General features: G+C 33.3%; 1 protein-coding gene across 3 annotated transcripts; it reads right to left on the reverse strand.

Moving 5' to 3' along the window:
• Nucleotides 1–8494: 8494 nt before the first annotated feature.
• Nucleotides 8495–19111, reverse strand: LOC100816933 (dihydrofolate synthetase). Of its 3 annotated transcripts, none has more exons than XM_003535239.5 (11): nt 18898–19111; nt 18473–18713; nt 17757–17854; nt 17477–17627; nt 16909–16971; nt 16511–16672; nt 15150–15341; nt 10852–10951; nt 10148–10279; nt 9699–9830; nt 8495–9208 (listed from the first exon to the last, which is right to left on the reverse strand). In XM_003535239.5, the coding sequence occupies exons 2-11, from the start codon at nt 18698–18700 to the stop codon at nt 8856–8858; spliced, it is 1611 nt and encodes a 536-aa protein (XP_003535287.1). In that variant the 5' UTR covers nt 18701–18713; nt 18898–19111; the 3' UTR covers nt 8495–8855. The 3 variants fall into 3 exon arrangements, with proteins under 3 accessions (XP_003535287.1, XP_006588818.1, XP_006588819.1); XM_006588755.4 differs by having other exon boundaries at nt 18920–19086; XM_006588756.4 differs by lacking the exon at nt 15150–15341 and having other exon boundaries at nt 18898–19087.
• Between the last annotated feature and the right edge of the window lie 447 nt (nt 19112–19558).

Genomic DNA, 19558 nt, shown 5'->3' on the forward strand with positions numbered 1-19558 from the left:
AAATATTTACCAAATAGAAAATTAAATATATTAAAATTTTAATTTTATTAAAAAATTTAAAATCAGTTCTCTAAAATATAAATGGAGAAACTATGATTTCCTAATATTATAATAACCACACTTATTTTTATCTAAATTGCAAGAAGAAACTTGACTTCTCTATCTAATTCACTAAAAAAAATCCATACATTACATGAATCGAACATTTTATTAAGATTTTAATGTTTTACAATCTAAATTTTACACGATTACTTCATCACAAATTAATATTTAAATTATTTTAAAATAATTATTTTTAAAATTAACAAACTTACCATAAATGATTATGTAAAATTTAAAATATATAATTTTTTTCTTCTAGTAAGCCCTTGAAGACACTTTCACTCTATTATTTGGTGATCACAAAATATCCTTTTTATACAATAAATTCAATCATTTTAATAAATAAGGATTAAATATGATTAGATAATACATTAATCACAGTAAAATAAAAAGATAGTCCTTTTAATCATATATTTTAAATTAACTTCATACGGCTATTATTTTTTGAATTAATTAGCACATAAATAATATTATTAAGAATTATATTACTTTGAAATCTAGATTCTCTTTTTAAGACTGGTTGTTCAAAATAGAATTTTTCTTATTTTTATTGATTTTATCTTAATTTCATCTCAACAAAAAAAAAAATTAAAAAAAAAAGCATTCCTCATCAGGATGTCTTCCAATCACCTTGTAAAAGTTTGACAATTTCATTGAAGACAATTGCAGAATTAATCCTATAGTTAATTGTGTAAAATGTTTGTAAATTTTTTTGTTCATGTTTCCCCCTTTATAGTTTTTTCTCTGCGAGTATGCTAATTTGTTGTTTTGCTAGTGTCTTATTATTGCTTATTATAACAAGCAAAAAGTTGCTTAATCACTACATACACGAACCAAAGTAAAATTAAGTCATTTTATTAAATGGATTATGGACATTTTATCGTGTTTAATTTTATTTATAATTTTTAAAACTATTTTATAAAATAGTCGTAAAAATATTTCTTAAAACAAAATAAGAAAATAAATATTCATTAAGTATTATGTTTAAAATATATTTATTTTCTTGTTTACATATGTTTTTCTTTAATTTTCTTTTTTTTATAAAAAAAAAGCAGAAATGTTTCAGTTTTAAAGATCGAATTAAATTAGTTTTGAAAAATAAAATTTTCAAACAGATTTTTTAGTTTGCTTTTAATTTGTAAAAAGTTAATACAATATTCTAAAAAAAAATTGGAAACACAACCTAACTTGCAAAATTTACTGTTTGTTCCATAATAATAATAATTGTGTGCGAATAAGAAATTTGCCAAAAATAATAAATATTTTTATTTTTAAATATTTTTTATATCTCTTATAATATTAATAATATAAAATAATAAAAAAATAAATTAATAATAATATTAATTTTATAAATTTTTATTTTCTTTTATTTATTATTAATTTTTATTAATATGTGTAAAATAATTTAAAATGAAAATGATAATAAAACAGAGAAAGTCTCTCTTTTTAGATGATGGTAAAGGGAAACTCGTGGTCATAATAAATCAAATATTTATTATTTATGAAAAAATAAAGAAACTAAAAGTAAACTTTAATGTGTGTATTTTACAAAATCTTTAAATTGATGATCATATATATAAATTTAAAACACTTTTTAAAAGTTTAATAATTAAAATATTTCTCAATTAACATCATGATGATTGATATCACAATGATGTATAAAAATTAAATTCTAAAATAAATCATATACATGTGTCACTTATGAAAAATATATAAATAATATTATTTTCTTACATCTTCTTATGCACTTGTTAGTTAGTTAAAAAGTTCCAATCAAAAGATTTATCAATGGTGTATGAAAATTAAATTCTAAAATAAAATCGCATGCATTATTTGATTGTGCATGGATTACCAATGAAAAGTTACACATGTGTGTGAAAAATATATATTTTTTTTGTACTTACGTGATTACAACTAATTAATCGTGTACTTTAAATGTTGATTTATTCAACCAATGCAACATATAAATGAAACCTAGTTTCTGCATATAGGCAGATGATAGAATGTTGTGTTACTTCTCTCTTTCCCTTCCCCTTTACAACTTAGACCTACATACTTTGATTTTGATCCTATATAACCGCTCTCATATCTAATATATAATATCTGTGTTTTAATTTGGTTTTGATGAACAGAGCAGGAAGCCTAGATTTTCCAAACAGAAAAAATAATCAATAAATCTATCTACTGGCTTCTGCTTTGTTGTTTTCTATAGTCCACGAGTTTTGAGTTTTTGGATTGGTATTTTTTTAATATTAATTAATTAATTGGACATAGTAAACCTACCTTTGTTCAAATGTTGGGAAACTGTATATCTGATTATGTTCTTCAATTCTAATATTTATTCACATAGTCTGATGTACAATTGGAATATTCTAGAATTACATTATGCCTCTTCACTTCACGCTTGCACATTTAATCTGATTTTTACTCTTGAGTTCCATTATCATGATATATAATAACCACAAAGTTTTATCTCACTAAATGATATCTACATCTACATGGATTATGCCTCTTCATCATGATGATTTAAAAATTTATAAAGACAGTATAACAAAAATTAAGATGCAATATTGTCCTCTCTGTATTAACTCACTAATCCAAATTCTCATTCTAATATCAACAGAACTGAATATGCTTTGGGCCGTTTAGTTGTGGTTGGGCTAGGCTAGTCTGGTTTCTTTTCTTTTTTTTGTAACTTTGGGTCAAAGCTCAAACCCAAAACCTTTTCATGGAGCTGGTGAATAAAGATTATTCATGAATGGTTGATTAAATAAAACAACTCACCAATGTCTTGTAAAAGAAAAAGAAAAGAGTCATGGATGAAGTCAATTTGTTGAACTTTTTTATTTACAATAAAAATAAAATTTGTAGGTAACATATGATTCTCAAAAATCATCCGCCTAAAATTTCAATTCCAATAGTTGTATAAAATAAAATCAAATTTTTTTTATTCTTTTAGTTTATTATTTGTCTGAATCCCTATGAGCCGATAAATATAGGGTGCATATCAGGCGAGAAGAAGAGTGTTTTATCACAAGAGGTGAGACAATTAAATAGCAACCCTTAGATCAAAATAGAAGGTTTAGATTTAATTGCCTAAAAAGAATAAAATTTATAATGTAAATAAAATCATACAAAAAAGTAACATGAACCTGAAAAAAATTACACCCTTTCCTACTGTATCCTACATGCCCAACATAACCAATAACAATCAACAATGAACACATAAATCAATCCCTACCGAATTCTTTTTTTTTATATGCACCAAATTAATATTCCTTGCCTTGTATAGACCACAACCATAAAAACGCCTCCCTGGATTTTCCTTAGTCCACGATGTCACTAGTGGAGTCTCTATGTTACACAGACAAAACACGCGACTTTGGGCCTCGGAGGTGTACGATGACGAACTCCTTTCCATGACACCACTACGCAGAGACACTGACAACTACACTAAATTGACAGATAACTGTTCATCCCATCAAAATATTCACATCTAACAACTTTATACAATTTTTCCTTCTATATTGTCCTCAACAACAAATACTTGCATCTTCAAAACTACAACACATAATATAACAACAAAACTCAAAACGGTACAACATTCAAGCAACCCAAACTGCAAAACAAACATTACAACAAAATAACAACCAAACAACAAAACGGACTACTCAACGATTGTTTATCTAATATTTGCAGATATTTGTCTAATATTCGCAAATCAATTTTTTGGCATCACAAACACAAAAACAAAATACCAAACTCATGTCTATCCCTATCTCCATGTTGCTCATTTTCCCAATTCAGATTTTGGTTTTCTAAACTCTCAAGCCTCTCATACATTCCCTCCGTATGCTCCCTCAAAACTTGGTTCATCCTTTGACTTAAGGCATCTAACAACATCCTATGATCTCTAGTAGGGGATGGAGGTCCCTTTCTCTCAGCCATGAACAGAATCTGAAATAAGAAAACCTCACCAAAGTGTTTCACTCAAGTGTTTGACATAATTAGGCTTTTTAGAATATGTACTCTCTAGCCTTTTTCCACTCGTTTTATAACTTAAGCTTCTTACAACAATCAACAATCTATGATCAAGAATAACTTTCAAGAGTAACAATCACAAGGCTTGACACAAAATTTTGAACACCAACAAAAGGGAAGTAACAAAGAACAATTTCACTACATGTAAGAACAAATTATATGGAATACAAGGAATAGAGAACACACTTGACACTTAGGAATTTTATCAAACAAGTCGGGTGCAAGGAAATTTAATGACTATAGCTGCTGTACTCTGTCTTTTTTTTTTCTTCTACTGAATTTAATAAACAACAGCCACAAGTTGTGCAATTTTTTTTCTTTTATAACACAAACTGCTTCTAATAACGAAATTTGTAACATTGCAATCAAACATTTAAGTTGCAGCAAAAAATTCACTACATTACCATTCCCCACAACACAAGCTCATGTTTAACAATCAACAGAAATCAACACCAACAACAAATATGCAGTAGAGTATGAAAACAACAACAATTTGAAGAAAGCAAACAACCAAATTGAAAAACCCAAATTTTATCAAACACAAATTAGGGTTGTGTCAAAAGTAGAGTATGAATAGAATTGATTAATATAATGGAGAAAAAGGTAACTCAATTCCAACCCTAGAACTGACCTCTGATACGAAATGATGAGAACCCAAGTGCTTTGGTTCAAAAATCGGATCTTCTAGGATGGAATTTGCGCACCAAGAAGACAAAACCAGCTGTGGTTTTTCAAAACGGGGTTGCGATTTTTCAAGAGGGGGCTGTGGTTTTTCAATAGATTGTTTCGTTTGGTTTTGAAAAAACCTTTTGGGGAAAGCAGAAAAGTAGTTGAGGGATGCTTTGCAACTTCAATCGCGCGTGGGGGGATAGCAGACACACAAATTGAGGCATCCATTTTCTACCGGTAGCAAGCAAAAAATAAGGACCGTTAGATTTGCTTTTCACTAATCGGACGGTTCACATTGCTTACTTTTAAAAATGTAAAACTTTCGTAGGGTGCGAAATTAGTTTCACTTTCACACCCTAGACATCGTCTTCTTTTATTAGTAATCATAAAAAAAGTTAATTTATTTAATTTGGTATTTATATAATTTTTATTATTAGTTATTACTTGTTATAGTGTAATATTAATTAATGTATACTTTTTTTCTTAGTAAACAAAGTTTAAATTAGAGGTGTTTAGAGGTATGGATCATCCACTAATCCGAATTGATTAAAATTCATCTAAATAGTTTGAGTTGGATAATTTTGTATTTTGGTCAAAATTGAATCGAACTGATCAAAACCATTCATATACGATAGTCACGAGTTTAAATTTATAGATATGATCAAAGCCGAACCGAAACGATCAGAACCCATTAAATTTTTAGAGTTGTTTGGTTTGACATTAAATACTACTAATATTGGGACTCCAAGTGTTGGAAGTGCAAGTGTTTGGACGACTAGTATTGAAATTTCTTAAGGATTACTGTCGGGTATATTGTTATTTGTTTCACCTTTTTTTACATATTTATTTTTTTTGTCTTGTTTATAATATTAATGGATCATATTTTGTTCATTTGTTTCAGCAAATCCGGTTGTAACAAAACTTATTAGAAGAAATTAGTGTGTAAGAAATAGTTGTGATTCAAACTACTATAGTAAATCTTATTGAAGAATACTTTGTTTTAATTTGTATTAGTTTATTTTAGAATATTAGGTTGATAGTATTAAATGAATCAATTTTACTATTTTCAGACATGTGATAATATTGTATTAATTGCATTGGATATTTGGATGAATCATGATATAAAATAATAGTTTAAAAAAAGGTCAAATTTAAATAAATAACTCGTTGGCCCGAATGAACCAAATCATTCATGAATGGGTTGGATTAAGTTGAGTTTCAAAAAAAATAAAAAATCAAACCCAACTAAACCGATCAAATTTGATTGGATTGAGAACTGAATTTGGAGAAAATCGACCTAAACCAACCCCGAAAACCCCTAGTTCAAGTATTAGTAGAAGAAAAATATTTTTATTTTTTATTAAAGTCCCCAATTTTTTTATTTAAACGATTTTAAAAAGATATCGTCTTAAAGTTTATTTTAGGCCTAAACATATGTATTCATATTGCAAACATAATTCTCATTCTAAACCGTGGTTTTAACTTTGATGAAAAGCAACCACTCTCTTACTTTTCCGTTCAACAACACTGTAATTTATTGTTGAGCAACACATCTTTACCCTCTTACCTGGCAATTTCTTCTCTCGGATCTGTTTTTTTTTTCTTTTTTTACTTTGGATTTTTCTTCTGGGCATTGATTAATATAGCGTTAATGTTCCAGATTCCTTTTTTGTTTAGTTATGATCTAAAACAACAATTTATGAATCCGTGTTTTGTAAATATTTGAGAGGCTCAACCACGTCTGCAGTTGGAGTTGCCAAAATTATGCATGATGTTTTCTTTACGGAGATGGAGTCGTTGTTAGATGGCGTTTGGATCTATGTGGTGCAGTGTTGTGGTTGTCGGAGAAGAAGCAAAAAACAGGAAGAAGAAAATGGTGCCTCTGGCGACGGCTCACGACAGAGAGAGACTGTTGAAGGTTGAGAAAGAAATTTGGTGTATAGAATGTAGGATAAATTTTTACATATTAGATAAATCCTAAGTCTGTAAATAATGGTTCATGATAGATCAAATGTTTTGTTGGTCCATATTAGATGCCGTCTAAAAATAATATATTTTATAAATAACAACTCTAACCAGGGTTGATTGAAAACAACTTGGATCAATAGTGATCGAAAACTGCCATTGATGATGTTGGTCAGAAAATAGTTCCAGTCGACGTAAGCAAAAAAAAAAAAAAAATTGACCGAAAACTACCTTGAACAACATCAACCAAAGATTTCTTGAACTAACATCAACAAAAAAAATCTCAGGTTGAGGTCGACCAAAAAGCAACCTTGGTCTACATCAATCGAAAACTTCCATGGCTAATGTCAACAAAAACAACCTAGCTGAGGTCGGTTGAAAACTACCATGGCTGACGTCGATTGAAACATAGTCTTGGCTGATGTCGATGATGTTAAAAAACTGTCTTAGTTGATGTTGGCAAAAAATAGACGGAGTTGAGGGCAGCCGAAAACTACCTTGGCCAACGTTGGTTGAAAACAACCTCAACTAACGTAGGCTAAAAATTATCTCAGTTGACTTCAGTCGCAAAATAATCCGCACCAATGCCAACTGAAAAACAACCTCAATCGAGATCATTTATAAATTAATCACAACCAAGGTCAATAAAAAAAATAGTCTAGGTAGACATCGGCCAGAAATTGGCTTTGGTTGAAGTCGGCCAAAAATTACTTCGACCAAGATCGGCCAAAATAATTTTGTAAAACTTTTTTGAAAATATAATTTTAGAAAAAATTAAAAAATAAATTTAAGAACAATTTAAATTTAAAATAAGTATCATGGATTAGTTTTGATCCATTAAATATTGATAGGACAAATCTATTAGATTTTTAAAAATAGATTAATTGAATCCACTCCTTTTGAATTTCTTTTGTAATGGAGGGATTGAACGCATGACAGATAAATAGATTAGTTTGTGACCCCTACTGGATTGGATGGATGGAATACTACTCCACACACCACCACCAGCAAAGAAGTCGACTGCAAATGACCATCTTCCCCCTTTTTATTAGATTATCAACGCTTTATCTCTACGTTCACTTGCATAGTCAGTGGTTGGAGTCAATGGTTTATAAACCTGTAGGTAATCAAGGCATATAGCAGCTCTTGAAGTATCAATCTCGAGAATTCTCATTAATTCACTTATGAACTTCTATGTTTTGCCAATCATATTTATATGCTACCAACTATCAAGTGTACACATTTTAAACTTGTAATTGTGAAAGATAATTGAATTCTTATTTAATTAGCTAAACAGCTAAATCAGGTGTTAATACTGATGTCAACACACCATCACTTGCCTCATTGACAATATATTACCAAAAAAAGTGTAATTTGTAGTGCTTATTTTCTAGGAGTTTGTTTAGCCTCCAATGTAAATACTGTGCTGGGTAGTTGAGGCTTACTGCGACCATTTGAATTTCATTCCAGAGACTTCAACTCGCACGATACCTCAAACATTGAAATGAGCAATGTGCTTTGCTTTCATAATTCTAGATAACTTAATGAAGTCACTAAAGAAGACACCGGGAGAAAACTAGTGAAGTCAAAAGGGAAAAAAAGAAAACTAGTATTAATTACTTAGGTGTAGTTCATCCGTTTCTATTTATAAGAAACAAGTTAACTTGTTTCTTATAAATAGGAATGGAGATAATATTAAAACATTGGATTAAGCTCATTAGGATCCTAAAAATGCCTTGCATTATCTCTAAAATATTCATTCTAGAAAGTGTGTTTGGAAACTCTTTGAAAACAGAAAATCACGTTTAGGATGTAAAAGCTATAACTAATAACCTCTGAAAATCACATCTCAAACTTTAAGTCAAACACAATATTAATAGATTACTGTTGAATGCTGATTATTGACATCCAAAATTCCAGTCGAGAGCTGCCGCATTGGGACTATAATTCATTCCATGGAAGCAGAAAACAGTGATGATGAAAGTTAATATAAAGGCATCCAAGATTCCATCTGGCCTTAATTTTTGTGTTGTTATTGCAGGGAAATTCCGTTTCAGTAGCTTCACTATAAAACCCCATTAACCAGCAAGAGAAGCTAAGACTGAAGCTGCAATATGCAGAGACCCGGTGAAGACAATAACACGCTTTTCATCCCCTCGTCTGCTTAGAATCTGATTTGCGCTTCTCAAACAACCCTTTAAACATGGCACAGTAGCCAACACGGTCTTACCATCACCCAAATTGCTTTCAGAGCCTACTGGTTGTTCCTTTAATAATTCACTGTATTCTGCCATTCCATCATGAACAATACCAATGCCAAGCTCATCAGAAGCTTTAATCCAAGAATCTCTCAACAAAGATGCTGGTGTTGTTCGAGTTACACCTCCAGCAATAGCAGCTTCTGTCAAAAGGACAGTCTCCACATGTACACCTAAACAAATGTGTGATAGCATGTTTAGGCCTATCGTTTCACTACTAGTACTATAGGCTTATCGCAACATTTTTTAATATAGCTCTTCTAAAGTGAAGGGTACACTTGGAGAGAAAAATACAGAAATATAACCTTTAAATCAAGAATCAATAAAGTGAAATTTAACAACTTCATGAATTGTTATATAAATGCAAGTATTTTATCAAATTCAGAATATTATCCAAGACCCCAGATCTACAACTTAAAAAACATCATCAATATGCAGCAATCAACAGAAAACGATATGCCGAAAAACCTCTTGATCATTGGGTAAATCATTTACAAATAATGACATTATAGACAGGCACAAAAATTTAGTGGTCTGAAGGAACCAAACCAACTTGATCCTCGTTCAATCAATAAACTCTCATATTAAATGACTGGCATTCACTTTCTTCTATTTAAACATGATATTTTAATTAAATTAAAATGTCAACTTAACAGACTTTACCTGAGAGAATCTCTCGAGCAAATCCCACATGATCTTTGTCACTTGCCATTGCAACAACAAAAACCAATTGAGCCTTGGGAAATGCCATCCTTATGGTATTCATCAGAGCTTTGGCAGATTCTTTGGTGTGGGCTGCAGCATATATCCCCACAACTAATCACAACTCTGTTCTCAAGTATTTGTGGCACTAAGCCAGAAATTTCTTAGTTCTTCCCACAATACAAATAAAAATTGTAGTAAACAATAACATAAAGAGTCCATCAGAACCATATTATATGTTAAAGATGTGTCCAGTCTTGAAATTATCCGTATTTCATGTCTTTTCTTCCTCAGAAAATTTCAAAGGATTTTTAGAAAATTTTCCAGAACAAATGAAGCCTTTTTTTTAAAACAGATTTCAAGTCACTAGTTAATACCACGGTAATAAAGGAAAAGTCAGAGCACTCAACCTCCATCAAGCAGTACTGTTGATCCAGTAAGTCCTAATACCTCAGCTTCTTCAGATGTTAGAAATTGACTCCTTCCAAGAAGGTATGTATCCTCTAAACCATACCTAATAGATTCATCAGAAATACTCCATCCTGATCATCCAATAAACAAGGAGAAAGTGAAGGCATAGTCATAAAACCAAGAAAAAAAATAGACTCGAAATAAAACAATACTAAGCCTTTGATTTGGTTAATCAAGGACGTCATGAGAAAGATACAAAATAATTATATTAAAATATGCAAAAAATTTGATGCAATGTCTGAACAAAATGCAACAGAAACCCTTGTAGATGTTATCCACACACCTGAATCTCAAGTAACTTCTGAATTAGAGTAGGAATATATTCAATTTAATTATAAGAAGTGTTAGAAAAACTGAGAAACATCTGATGATATCTTGGAATATTTTAGAGTATCCCAGATGATCTCTAAGGATTTATTATTCTTTTATATTTTGATATGTTTCTATATTTAATATTCAATTAGGACTACTATTTATTGGGTTGTCTTTTGTGATCACCTCATTACATCATAATAATATCAATCTTGTATTATTATGATTCACTATTATCTCCTTTTCTTCTTCCCTACCTAAAATCTTTGAATTCAACAAAAAGAAAAGACATGTGTAGAGTGAGGCCAAGCAGAAGGTAGAAAAGTTATACCTAAATTGCGAAGAACAAGTGCCACACAAGTAGCAGTAGCTGCATTTTGAAGTTGGTGATCTCCAAGCATTTGCAACTTCACATCATGTAACTTACAGGACTACATTAATAGATATATTCATAAGTTGCTCATAAACTTTTCCATGATCAATGATGAAAGGGTAGACAGAAAACCAGCTAAAATAACATACTAAGGTAGTGGACAAATGAGGTGCACAAATTCTTCAAACATTCAGATATTTTATTACAGCATAAGATGCAAGATACTATGAGACACAAAGCGATATAGCAAACATGTGGAGGCAAGAGAATTATGACCTTGCACAGTGGGAAGAGATAATAATCTACAATACTACAACTACAGTTCCAAATCAAGAGTGTTTAAATTAGGTTATACTTTTAGACTGCCTATTTTTGCAATTGATAATCAAATTGATAAGCATAAGCATAAGCCACACATCACCAAGGTGTACACCCGCAAATACCCAAGGGGTGCAAACCACCCAACAGTTACAACCCATCCAAAGGGTGTAAACCACCCAATAGTTACGATTCACCCAAAGGGTACAAGGTCAGAAGATGTGAATCAAGGGGACATGACCCTTGCGAACAGTCACAACCAACCATTATGATCCGCCCAAGGGGTACAAGGTCAGGAGATGCGAATCAAGGGGGCATGACCCTTGGAAACAGTCACAACCATTCAGAATAGTTGTGTCCATTAGATGTAGTATAAATAGAAGTAAACCAAAATAGGAAAGACACTCTGGGAATTAGGAAGAATCTGAATTGTGGAGAGACAGGCTCTCGAAAACCTGTGTAATACAATATCTCAAATTATCTATATAAATTTCTATTTCATCGTATCAAATCTGTTCCATTTTTATTTGTCCTTATCAATTTGGTATCAGAGCACCGATTCGGTGCCTGTTTCCAACAATAGTGACAACTCGATCTAATTCTGAAAATCCAGACACAATGGAGAGAATTTTGGAAATGCTAATGGAGGACCAACAAAACCAAGATGCAGAACGACAACAACTTGAAACATGTTTTGCGCGCCTAGAAGCCATGATGAAAAATTTGTTCAAGCATTCAGATGATGGCACACCCAAAGGTTCCGTCAATAAAGAAGAGACACCCAAAAACCACACTGGCGAAGGAAAAACAGAACGATGCCGAAAATTGGAAATCCCCATATATGATGGGGAATCTGATGCTTATAGTTGGATAAATAAATTGGAACGCTTCTTTCAAATGAGAGATATACTGGAAGAAGAGAAAATTCAAGCAGTTATGGTGGCGCTAGATGGAAAGGCACTATCTTGGTTCCAATGGTGGGAGACTTGCAATTCTGATATTGGATGGGGCGATTTCAAAGTTGTCATTCTTGAAAGATTCCAAACTTCAGCCACTCTCAACCCTTTTGCTGCCCTCCTTGCACTTAAACAAGAAGAAACGGTGGAAGAGTACATTGAGCAATTCGAAAGGTCCACTGGAGGTGTATCCACAGATCCTCAGAAGTTGGAAGCAATGACATTATGGCCTATGCCCAAGAATGTCACCGGCTTAAGGGGATTCTTAGGCCTTACTGGCTATAACAAGAGGTTTGTTCATAATTATGGAAAAATAGCAAGGCCATTGACCAACCTGTTGAAGAAAAATGCCTTCCAATGGAGTTCAGAGGCGCAAACTGCCTTCGAACAACTTAAGCAAGCCATGACCAGTTTGCCTACATTAGCAGTACCTGACTTTTCAAAGCCTTTTGTGGTTGAAACTGATGCTTGTGGAACTAGATTCAGAGTAGTTCTAATGCAAGAAGGAAGACCCCTAGCCTTTTGGAACACTACCATATCCGAAAGAAACCAAAGGAAATCGGTGTATGATCGCGAATTTATGGCAGTCGTGAAAGTGGTCCAAAAATGGCGACACTACTTGCTGGGAAACCATTTTATTATCAAAACTGACCAAAAAAGTTTGAAATTTTTGATAGAACACAGGAAGCTTGGTGAGGAACAATACAAATGGATTTTCAAATGGGAAGGATATGATTTTGAAATACAGTACAAGCCAGGGAAGGAAAATTCTGCTACCGATGGCCTTTCCAAGAGAAGTTCCTATTGTGCCATGACAGTCTTACAAATTCATGATTTCGAAGAATGGACAGAAGAGATCATACAAGATGACAAGTTATAGAAAATCATGCAAGACCTGATTATTGATCCCGCATCTCATATGGGCTATACTTTGACGGATCAGAAGTTATTTTACAAGGAGAAATTAGTGCTATCCAAATCTTCCTCTCGAATTCCAATCATTTAAAAAAAAAATCATTCATCATTGGTAGGACATTCAATCTATCAAAGAAACAAAAGCAACAACTTGTCTCCAGGAGGATTGCTACAACCATTACCCATTCCTACTCAAGTATGGACAAATATTTCTATGGATTTTATTGGAGGACAACCCAAATCCAAGGGGAAGGATACAATCCTGGTGGTGGTTGACAAACTCACTAAATATGTCCACTTCATACCATTAGGACATCCCTTCAACGCTACCGAAGTAGCCATAGTTTTCTACAAGAAATTGTAAGATTACATGGATTTTCGTTTTCCATTGTTTCAGATCATGACCCTTTGTTTTTAAGAAACTTCTGGAAAGGCATTTTTAAAGCAGCAGGTACACAGCTTAAGTTCAGTTCAACATATCATCCCCAAACTGACGGACAAATAGAAGTTGTCAACCGATGCTTGGAAGTTTATTTACGATGCATAACTGGAACAAAGCCTAAGAAATGGGCCTCTTGTCTTCCATGGGTAGAATTCTGGTTTAACACCAATTATATTGCTTCAAGCAAGATGTCTCCTTTCAAAGCTTTGTATGGACATGATCCCCCTCACATTCTCAAGGGATCGACCGTTCCTTACCGCCTTGAAGAAGTCAATAAACTAACAATTGCTCGGGATGAATTATTGGCTACTCTAAGAGAAAATTTGCTGAAGTCTCAAGATATCATGCGAGCAAATACCAACAGACGCCGTCGGGACATAGAATATGCAGTCGGTGATTGGGTGTTCTTGAAGATGCAACCTTACAGGAGAAGATCCTTGGCTAAAAGGATTAATGAAAAACTCTCCCCTCGGTTTTATGGTCCTTTCCAGGTGTTTAATAAGGTGGGTACTGTTGCTTATAAGTTGGATCTTCCATCTCACAGTAAAATTCATCCGGTCTTTCATGTCTCTCTCCTCAAGAAAGCCATTGGTGACTCATTCCAGTCCCAACCTTTACCACCTATGTTATCTGAGGATCAGGAATTACAAGCTTATCCAGATTCTGTTTTAGATATTCGTGAATTACAACCGGGCAACGTGAAAGTTTTAATTCAGTGGAAAAATCTCTCTCCCAGTGAAAATAGTTGGGAATCTGTGGCTAAATTACAAGAGGTTTTTCTGACTTATCACCTTGAGGACAAGGTGAGTCTTTTAGGCGGGGGTATTGATAAGCATAAGCATAAGCCACACATCACCAAGGTGTACACCCGCAAATACCCAAAGGGTGCAAACCACCCAACAGTTACAACCCACCCAAAGGGTGTAAACTACCCAATAGTTACGATTCACCCAAAGGGTGCAAGGTCAAAAGATGTGAATCAAGGAGACATAACCCTTGCGAGCAGTCAAAACCAACCGAAAGGGGACATAACCCTTGCGAGCAATCACAACCAACCGAAAGATATGAATCAAGGGGACATGACCCTTGGGAACAGTCACAACCAACCATTATGATCCGCCCAAGGGGTGCAAGGTTAGGAGATGCGAATCAAGGGGGCATCACCCTTGGGAACAGTCACAACCATTCAGAATAGTTGTGTCCATTAGATGTAGTATAAATAGAAGTAAACCAGAATAGGAAAGACACTCTGGGAATTAGGAAGAATCTGAATTGTGGAGAGACAAGCTCTCGAAAACCTGTGTAATACAATATCTCAAATTATCTATATAAATTTCTGTTTCATCATATAAATCTGTTCCATTTTTATCTGTTCTTATCACAAATTCTTGCCAACTAATATTCCAATGCAAGGTGTTATGCTGAACCATATAAACATGTTATGTTTACACTGTGCTTGTGTGTCAGGTTTAAAGAATGTTCACTAACATTGCACGCCATGTCTCTATAAGATTCACCCTAAGCAATCAATGCCTATAGTTCATCTAAAGCAGCCACCTCTAAGATATGTCCCCATACACTGAATTGTTTAAACAAACTGAAAGTTAAAGAACAAAAGTTCAAACCATTTTCATGTCTTTCACAACTTGTATCAGTATATCACAAATTTGACAAGGCCTTCCATTGCGTATGCTGAAACTTTTCACAGTACACTTATTTCCAGTATCGTATGCTGACACTACAGGTGAGTCCATGGCTACTGCTTTGTCTCGAATAATGCGCTCAATATGAGGGACAAATGGGCCACCCAACACCAACTGGAATGGTATTCCTTTAGTCAGCAAGAAATAAAGGAAACAATGGAGTATCTCTTAATGACATTTTAAAGAACAAAGTTATTTACCCAAACTCACCAAAAAAAAGTTGCTACTCTTTCTTTTGAGTTTGATGAATGAAACTTCAAAACATATATATCCATTAACAAAAAAGATAAACCGTGGAAGAAATGTCTAACTCCATCCCAAAAGAAATGGAATTTCTATAGCTTCCATTTTCACACTTTAGCTAACATTTTAGAATATCTAGTCTTCAGAAAATGTTAATGGACTTTGGATTAATAGCAAACAAAAACAATACAATTTTCTCACTATCTTATTATTTAAAATGCCACCCAAATAATCCTGGCTTTTCACTCATTCTCAAATGCCCTAAAGATAATGGAGTCTTGTGGGAAGCATTGTAAAAAGGGATGGAAGAGATATGCAGGATGATCAATGGAATGAAGGACATACAGACAAAGTTGGATTATTTGGATGAAATGAAAATGATGACGACTAACATCATTAAGAAGTGGGGGAGAGAATGCTTCCATAGATGAACTCATGAGTCACCTGGGAGATTGCAGAAGTGCAGATACCAAAGATAGAGAAGTTAGTTAGAGGGAATTAGTTGGATAAATAAATAGGAGAAGTGTAAGATGATCATTCAGAGAATTGTATTTTGAGAGCACAGAGCAAGTGCTCAGTTGTGAAAGGAGAAACCCTCATAGGAAAGATTTTTCTCCTTGTATGGTTCATTTTCAGTCTAGCAATAAAATTACTCTTTCTTTTCTCTATTTCCATTGAGGATTCCCAACAAAATTGGTTATGGTTAGGCAGCAGCTGTGTGCAGGGGAGTAAGTGGGATGAGGTAGGGATTTCTTTCATACTGTTTTGAGGATTATAGCTGAGGCTCAAGGCTGGAGAATAGTTTTTTTTCTCAGGAAGGGACAATAGTCCCCAGGGAGGCCAGACTTTCTGGTTCTTTGTCATGATGTAATTACCTAATTTCAGCAATAATAATCTCAGTTTTTCTTTTCACTCATTTTCTATCAATTTTTTGCATTTACAAAATGTACTCATGTCCACAAGAAATGGGTTATATATCTTGTCAATTTCAGGATGTCACATTAATATGAAAATGAGATCTATAGAGAGAAACACCTAACTGGGCGGTCTTGTTTTATGATTCCTGCCTTTGCCATTGCAATTGTTTCCAAAGAACCCCCAAGAGCTGCCAAATGTTCTTCACCTACAGTGGTTATGACTGATGCAACAAGCCCAGAGCTGGATATTATATTTGTTGCATCTCGTGCACCCCCTAACCCAGCCTGTAGAATATAATTAGAAAAGAATAGCATAATTTAGGTTTTTGAATATAATGTGAATGAAAGGGCTATAATAACCAGCACAACCCCCACCATGCCCTACCTTACCTTAAAGTGAATATCAACTCTCAAGATTCTTTTAATGGAGAGAAATAACAACAATATAATCAGAAGAATCAACCAATAACATAATGGTATAGAGCAAGCAGTTACTGGATGTAGGGAAATAGATAATTAACCTCAATAACAGCAATGTCAACATTCTCATCAGCAAATAGGAGGAATGCCATGGTAGTGAAAACCTGAAACATTTCCATAAATGATTTGAGTTATCAAATACAGAAGTTGGCAATGTGCATGATTTCTAACATATTAAATACCAATATAAAAACAAAAGGGTAAAGAAATAAGAAAACAAAGAATATTCCACCTGGATTTTAATATAATGCTATGATTATGAAGGTGTAAGCAGAAATATCTAAATAATAATGAAATATTAAATTCAGCAATGTTTTTGGGTAACAACAAACAACAACAACGCCTTATCCCACTAGGTGGGGTCGGCTACATGGATCAACTTCCGCCATAATGTTCTATCAAGTACCATACTTCTATCCAAATCATTAAGTTGTTTTTGGGTAACAACATGGACCAAAAACAAGAAAGAAATGCAATGGCCACAAAAAGGAAAAACACTACTCCCAGCCTGTCAATTGGACACATGGAATCCCATCAACATACGTCCTCAAGTTACCACAACAATTTCTTGACAACATTCAAACATTGATGAGGTTCAACATTCAATACCTCAAAATGGCTTATGCAACCATTTTCCTCTTTCATTGCCTGGTCAATATCGGGCTTGATCCTACGAAAGAGATCATTCAACAATTTCGCTGACACCGGATGGCCGGATTTTCCCAGTAAAATGCGCTCCCGGATGGTCAGGATATGTGGACTGCTTGAGAAAAATAAAGCCTGCTGTCAATGATGTGCAAAACTGTAAAGAATATATAGTTGAAGACGAATCACAAGCAGATGCAATTATACAAAAATAAAACATATTTAAATGATAGAGAAACTTCACCTGGTGTAACAACCAACAGAATAGCCTTCATTCCTCAGAATATTAGATACAAAAGCAGCTGTTGATCCCTTCCCCTTAGTTCCAGCAATATGAACAGCCTACAATTGGAGTGAGCACTTCCATCAACTACATAAAATCAACTGAAAGTACAAAAACATCCCTAAAGCCCAAGCATAAAATGCCCATTTTAACTTCCATGGGTTAGTTGGTGTCCTCTTCAAAACATGGGTGAAAAATTAAGAGATAAACTTTAAAATAAATTTGGTTTAATTACTCCTTCGATCCCTATGCATACACAGATTTTACATCTTAGTCTCTATCCATAAAAAAAAACTATCTTTTTAATCTGTTTTAGTCCCGGTCATCCAAAATTGTAGGGACTAAAATGAGTTTAAAAGTGTACCTATAGGGACTGAAATAAATAATTTCTAGATGTTAGGACTAAATCGAATAGTTTCTAGGTGTAGGGACTAAAACATAAAGATTGTTCCCAACCAAATAAGTAATTAAACCAATATTTTTTTAAAAAAGGCTTAAATATGTTTAAGGTTGCTAATAAATTACCAAATTTTATTCTGGGTCCTAATAAATTTTTTCATTATTTTTAGTCCATGATATATTCAAATTTTTGTTTTGCATTTCTGCCGTCAATTAAGTGATCAAAATGGCACCATCCGTTGATAATGAGTGAAAATAGAGAGGAAGAGGAATGAAACCTTGAACTTGGAGTGAGGGTTACCAAAACGCTCCATGAGGCGTCTCATTCTACCAAGATCGAAACCGTCGCTGGAATCGGTGCCGGCACCTTTGGGAACTCCTGATTTCTCGTAATTTTTGAGGGAGTCGAGGTAATCCAGAAAGTCTTTCATTTCGGAGTGCGAAGAGAGGGTTCGTATGGGACCTACTCGACTAGTGAATCCTCTGCGTATCGACGACAGAAGCATCTTCCGCCGTCACCTATGTTCATATACAGCATGTCATTCAGATAACACATACCTCAAGGTTTCACATAATGCAATAATGTTAATTAAACATGAAAAATCAGGGAACATCATCAAGCAATGTAAACGACGAAGGAAACAAACAACAGATTTCCAGCAATTACGTTAATTAAACACAATCAAAAGTAAAGTTTTGTTACCACATGAGCTAGTTCCCTCCACCTGGAATGGTGAAATCCGAACACTCTTCTCGCTCTCCCAGGAAACAAAAATTGAAGCTACTGCACAATGCCTCTTCCAATGTCAACAACCGGTGTAGAAGAAAAAAAAGGGGAAATAGATGGCTTTTTATGGTGCAATTTTATTTCAAAATTACCAAAATGGATAGTTTTTGAATTATTTACGAAAATAGGTAAGTTATCATTCAAAGCACGGTCTCACTTATAAATATATCATCCTTGCAAGTATAATTTTCCTTTGAATCTGCGTGAGAACCAAACTTGAATGCACGTGTAATAATAAAAATAAAAAGTGTTTTCTCTTTAAAATTTTCTTAAATATTTTTTTTATTTATACAAGAAGAACTTGGATGTATATATTTATCACTTTCATGACTACGAAACATAATATAAATTTCTTCTAACTATGATTGGTAAAATTTAATCTCCTTTTATTAGGGTTTTAATATTAGATGTATAGTACTAGAGTTTGATGTGTGTGCAGGGTTAGTTTTAGTTAACAAAAGAGAGAATTTCTCTTTTGATGTATACATAGGATGCATAATTGATTTAATTGAACTATGGTTGAAATCTTTACTTTGTTAATAGATTCAAAGTAATAAGAGAAACGATAACTCATGTT

Source organism: Glycine max, chromosome 10 (assembly GCF_000004515.6).
Source record: "Glycine max cultivar Williams 82 chromosome 10, Glycine_max_v4.0, whole genome shotgun sequence".
In the NCBI taxonomy this organism is placed as follows: domain Eukaryota; kingdom Viridiplantae; phylum Streptophyta; class Magnoliopsida; order Fabales; family Fabaceae; genus Glycine; species Glycine max.

Coding starts and splice junctions, on each gene's coding strand:
- LOC100816933 (XM_003535239.5), bottom strand. CDS start 18,700: ATGCTTCTGTCGTCGATACGCAGAGGATTCACTAGTCGAGTAGGTCCC. Junction 16,673..16,908: donor TTGACATTGCTGTTATTGAG/GTTAATTATCTA, acceptor TATATTCTACAG/GCTGGGTTAGGGGGTGCACG. Junction 9,831..10,147: donor AACAGTACTGCTTGATGGAG/GTTGAGTGCTCT, acceptor TATATGCTGCAG/CCCACACCAAAGAATCTGCC.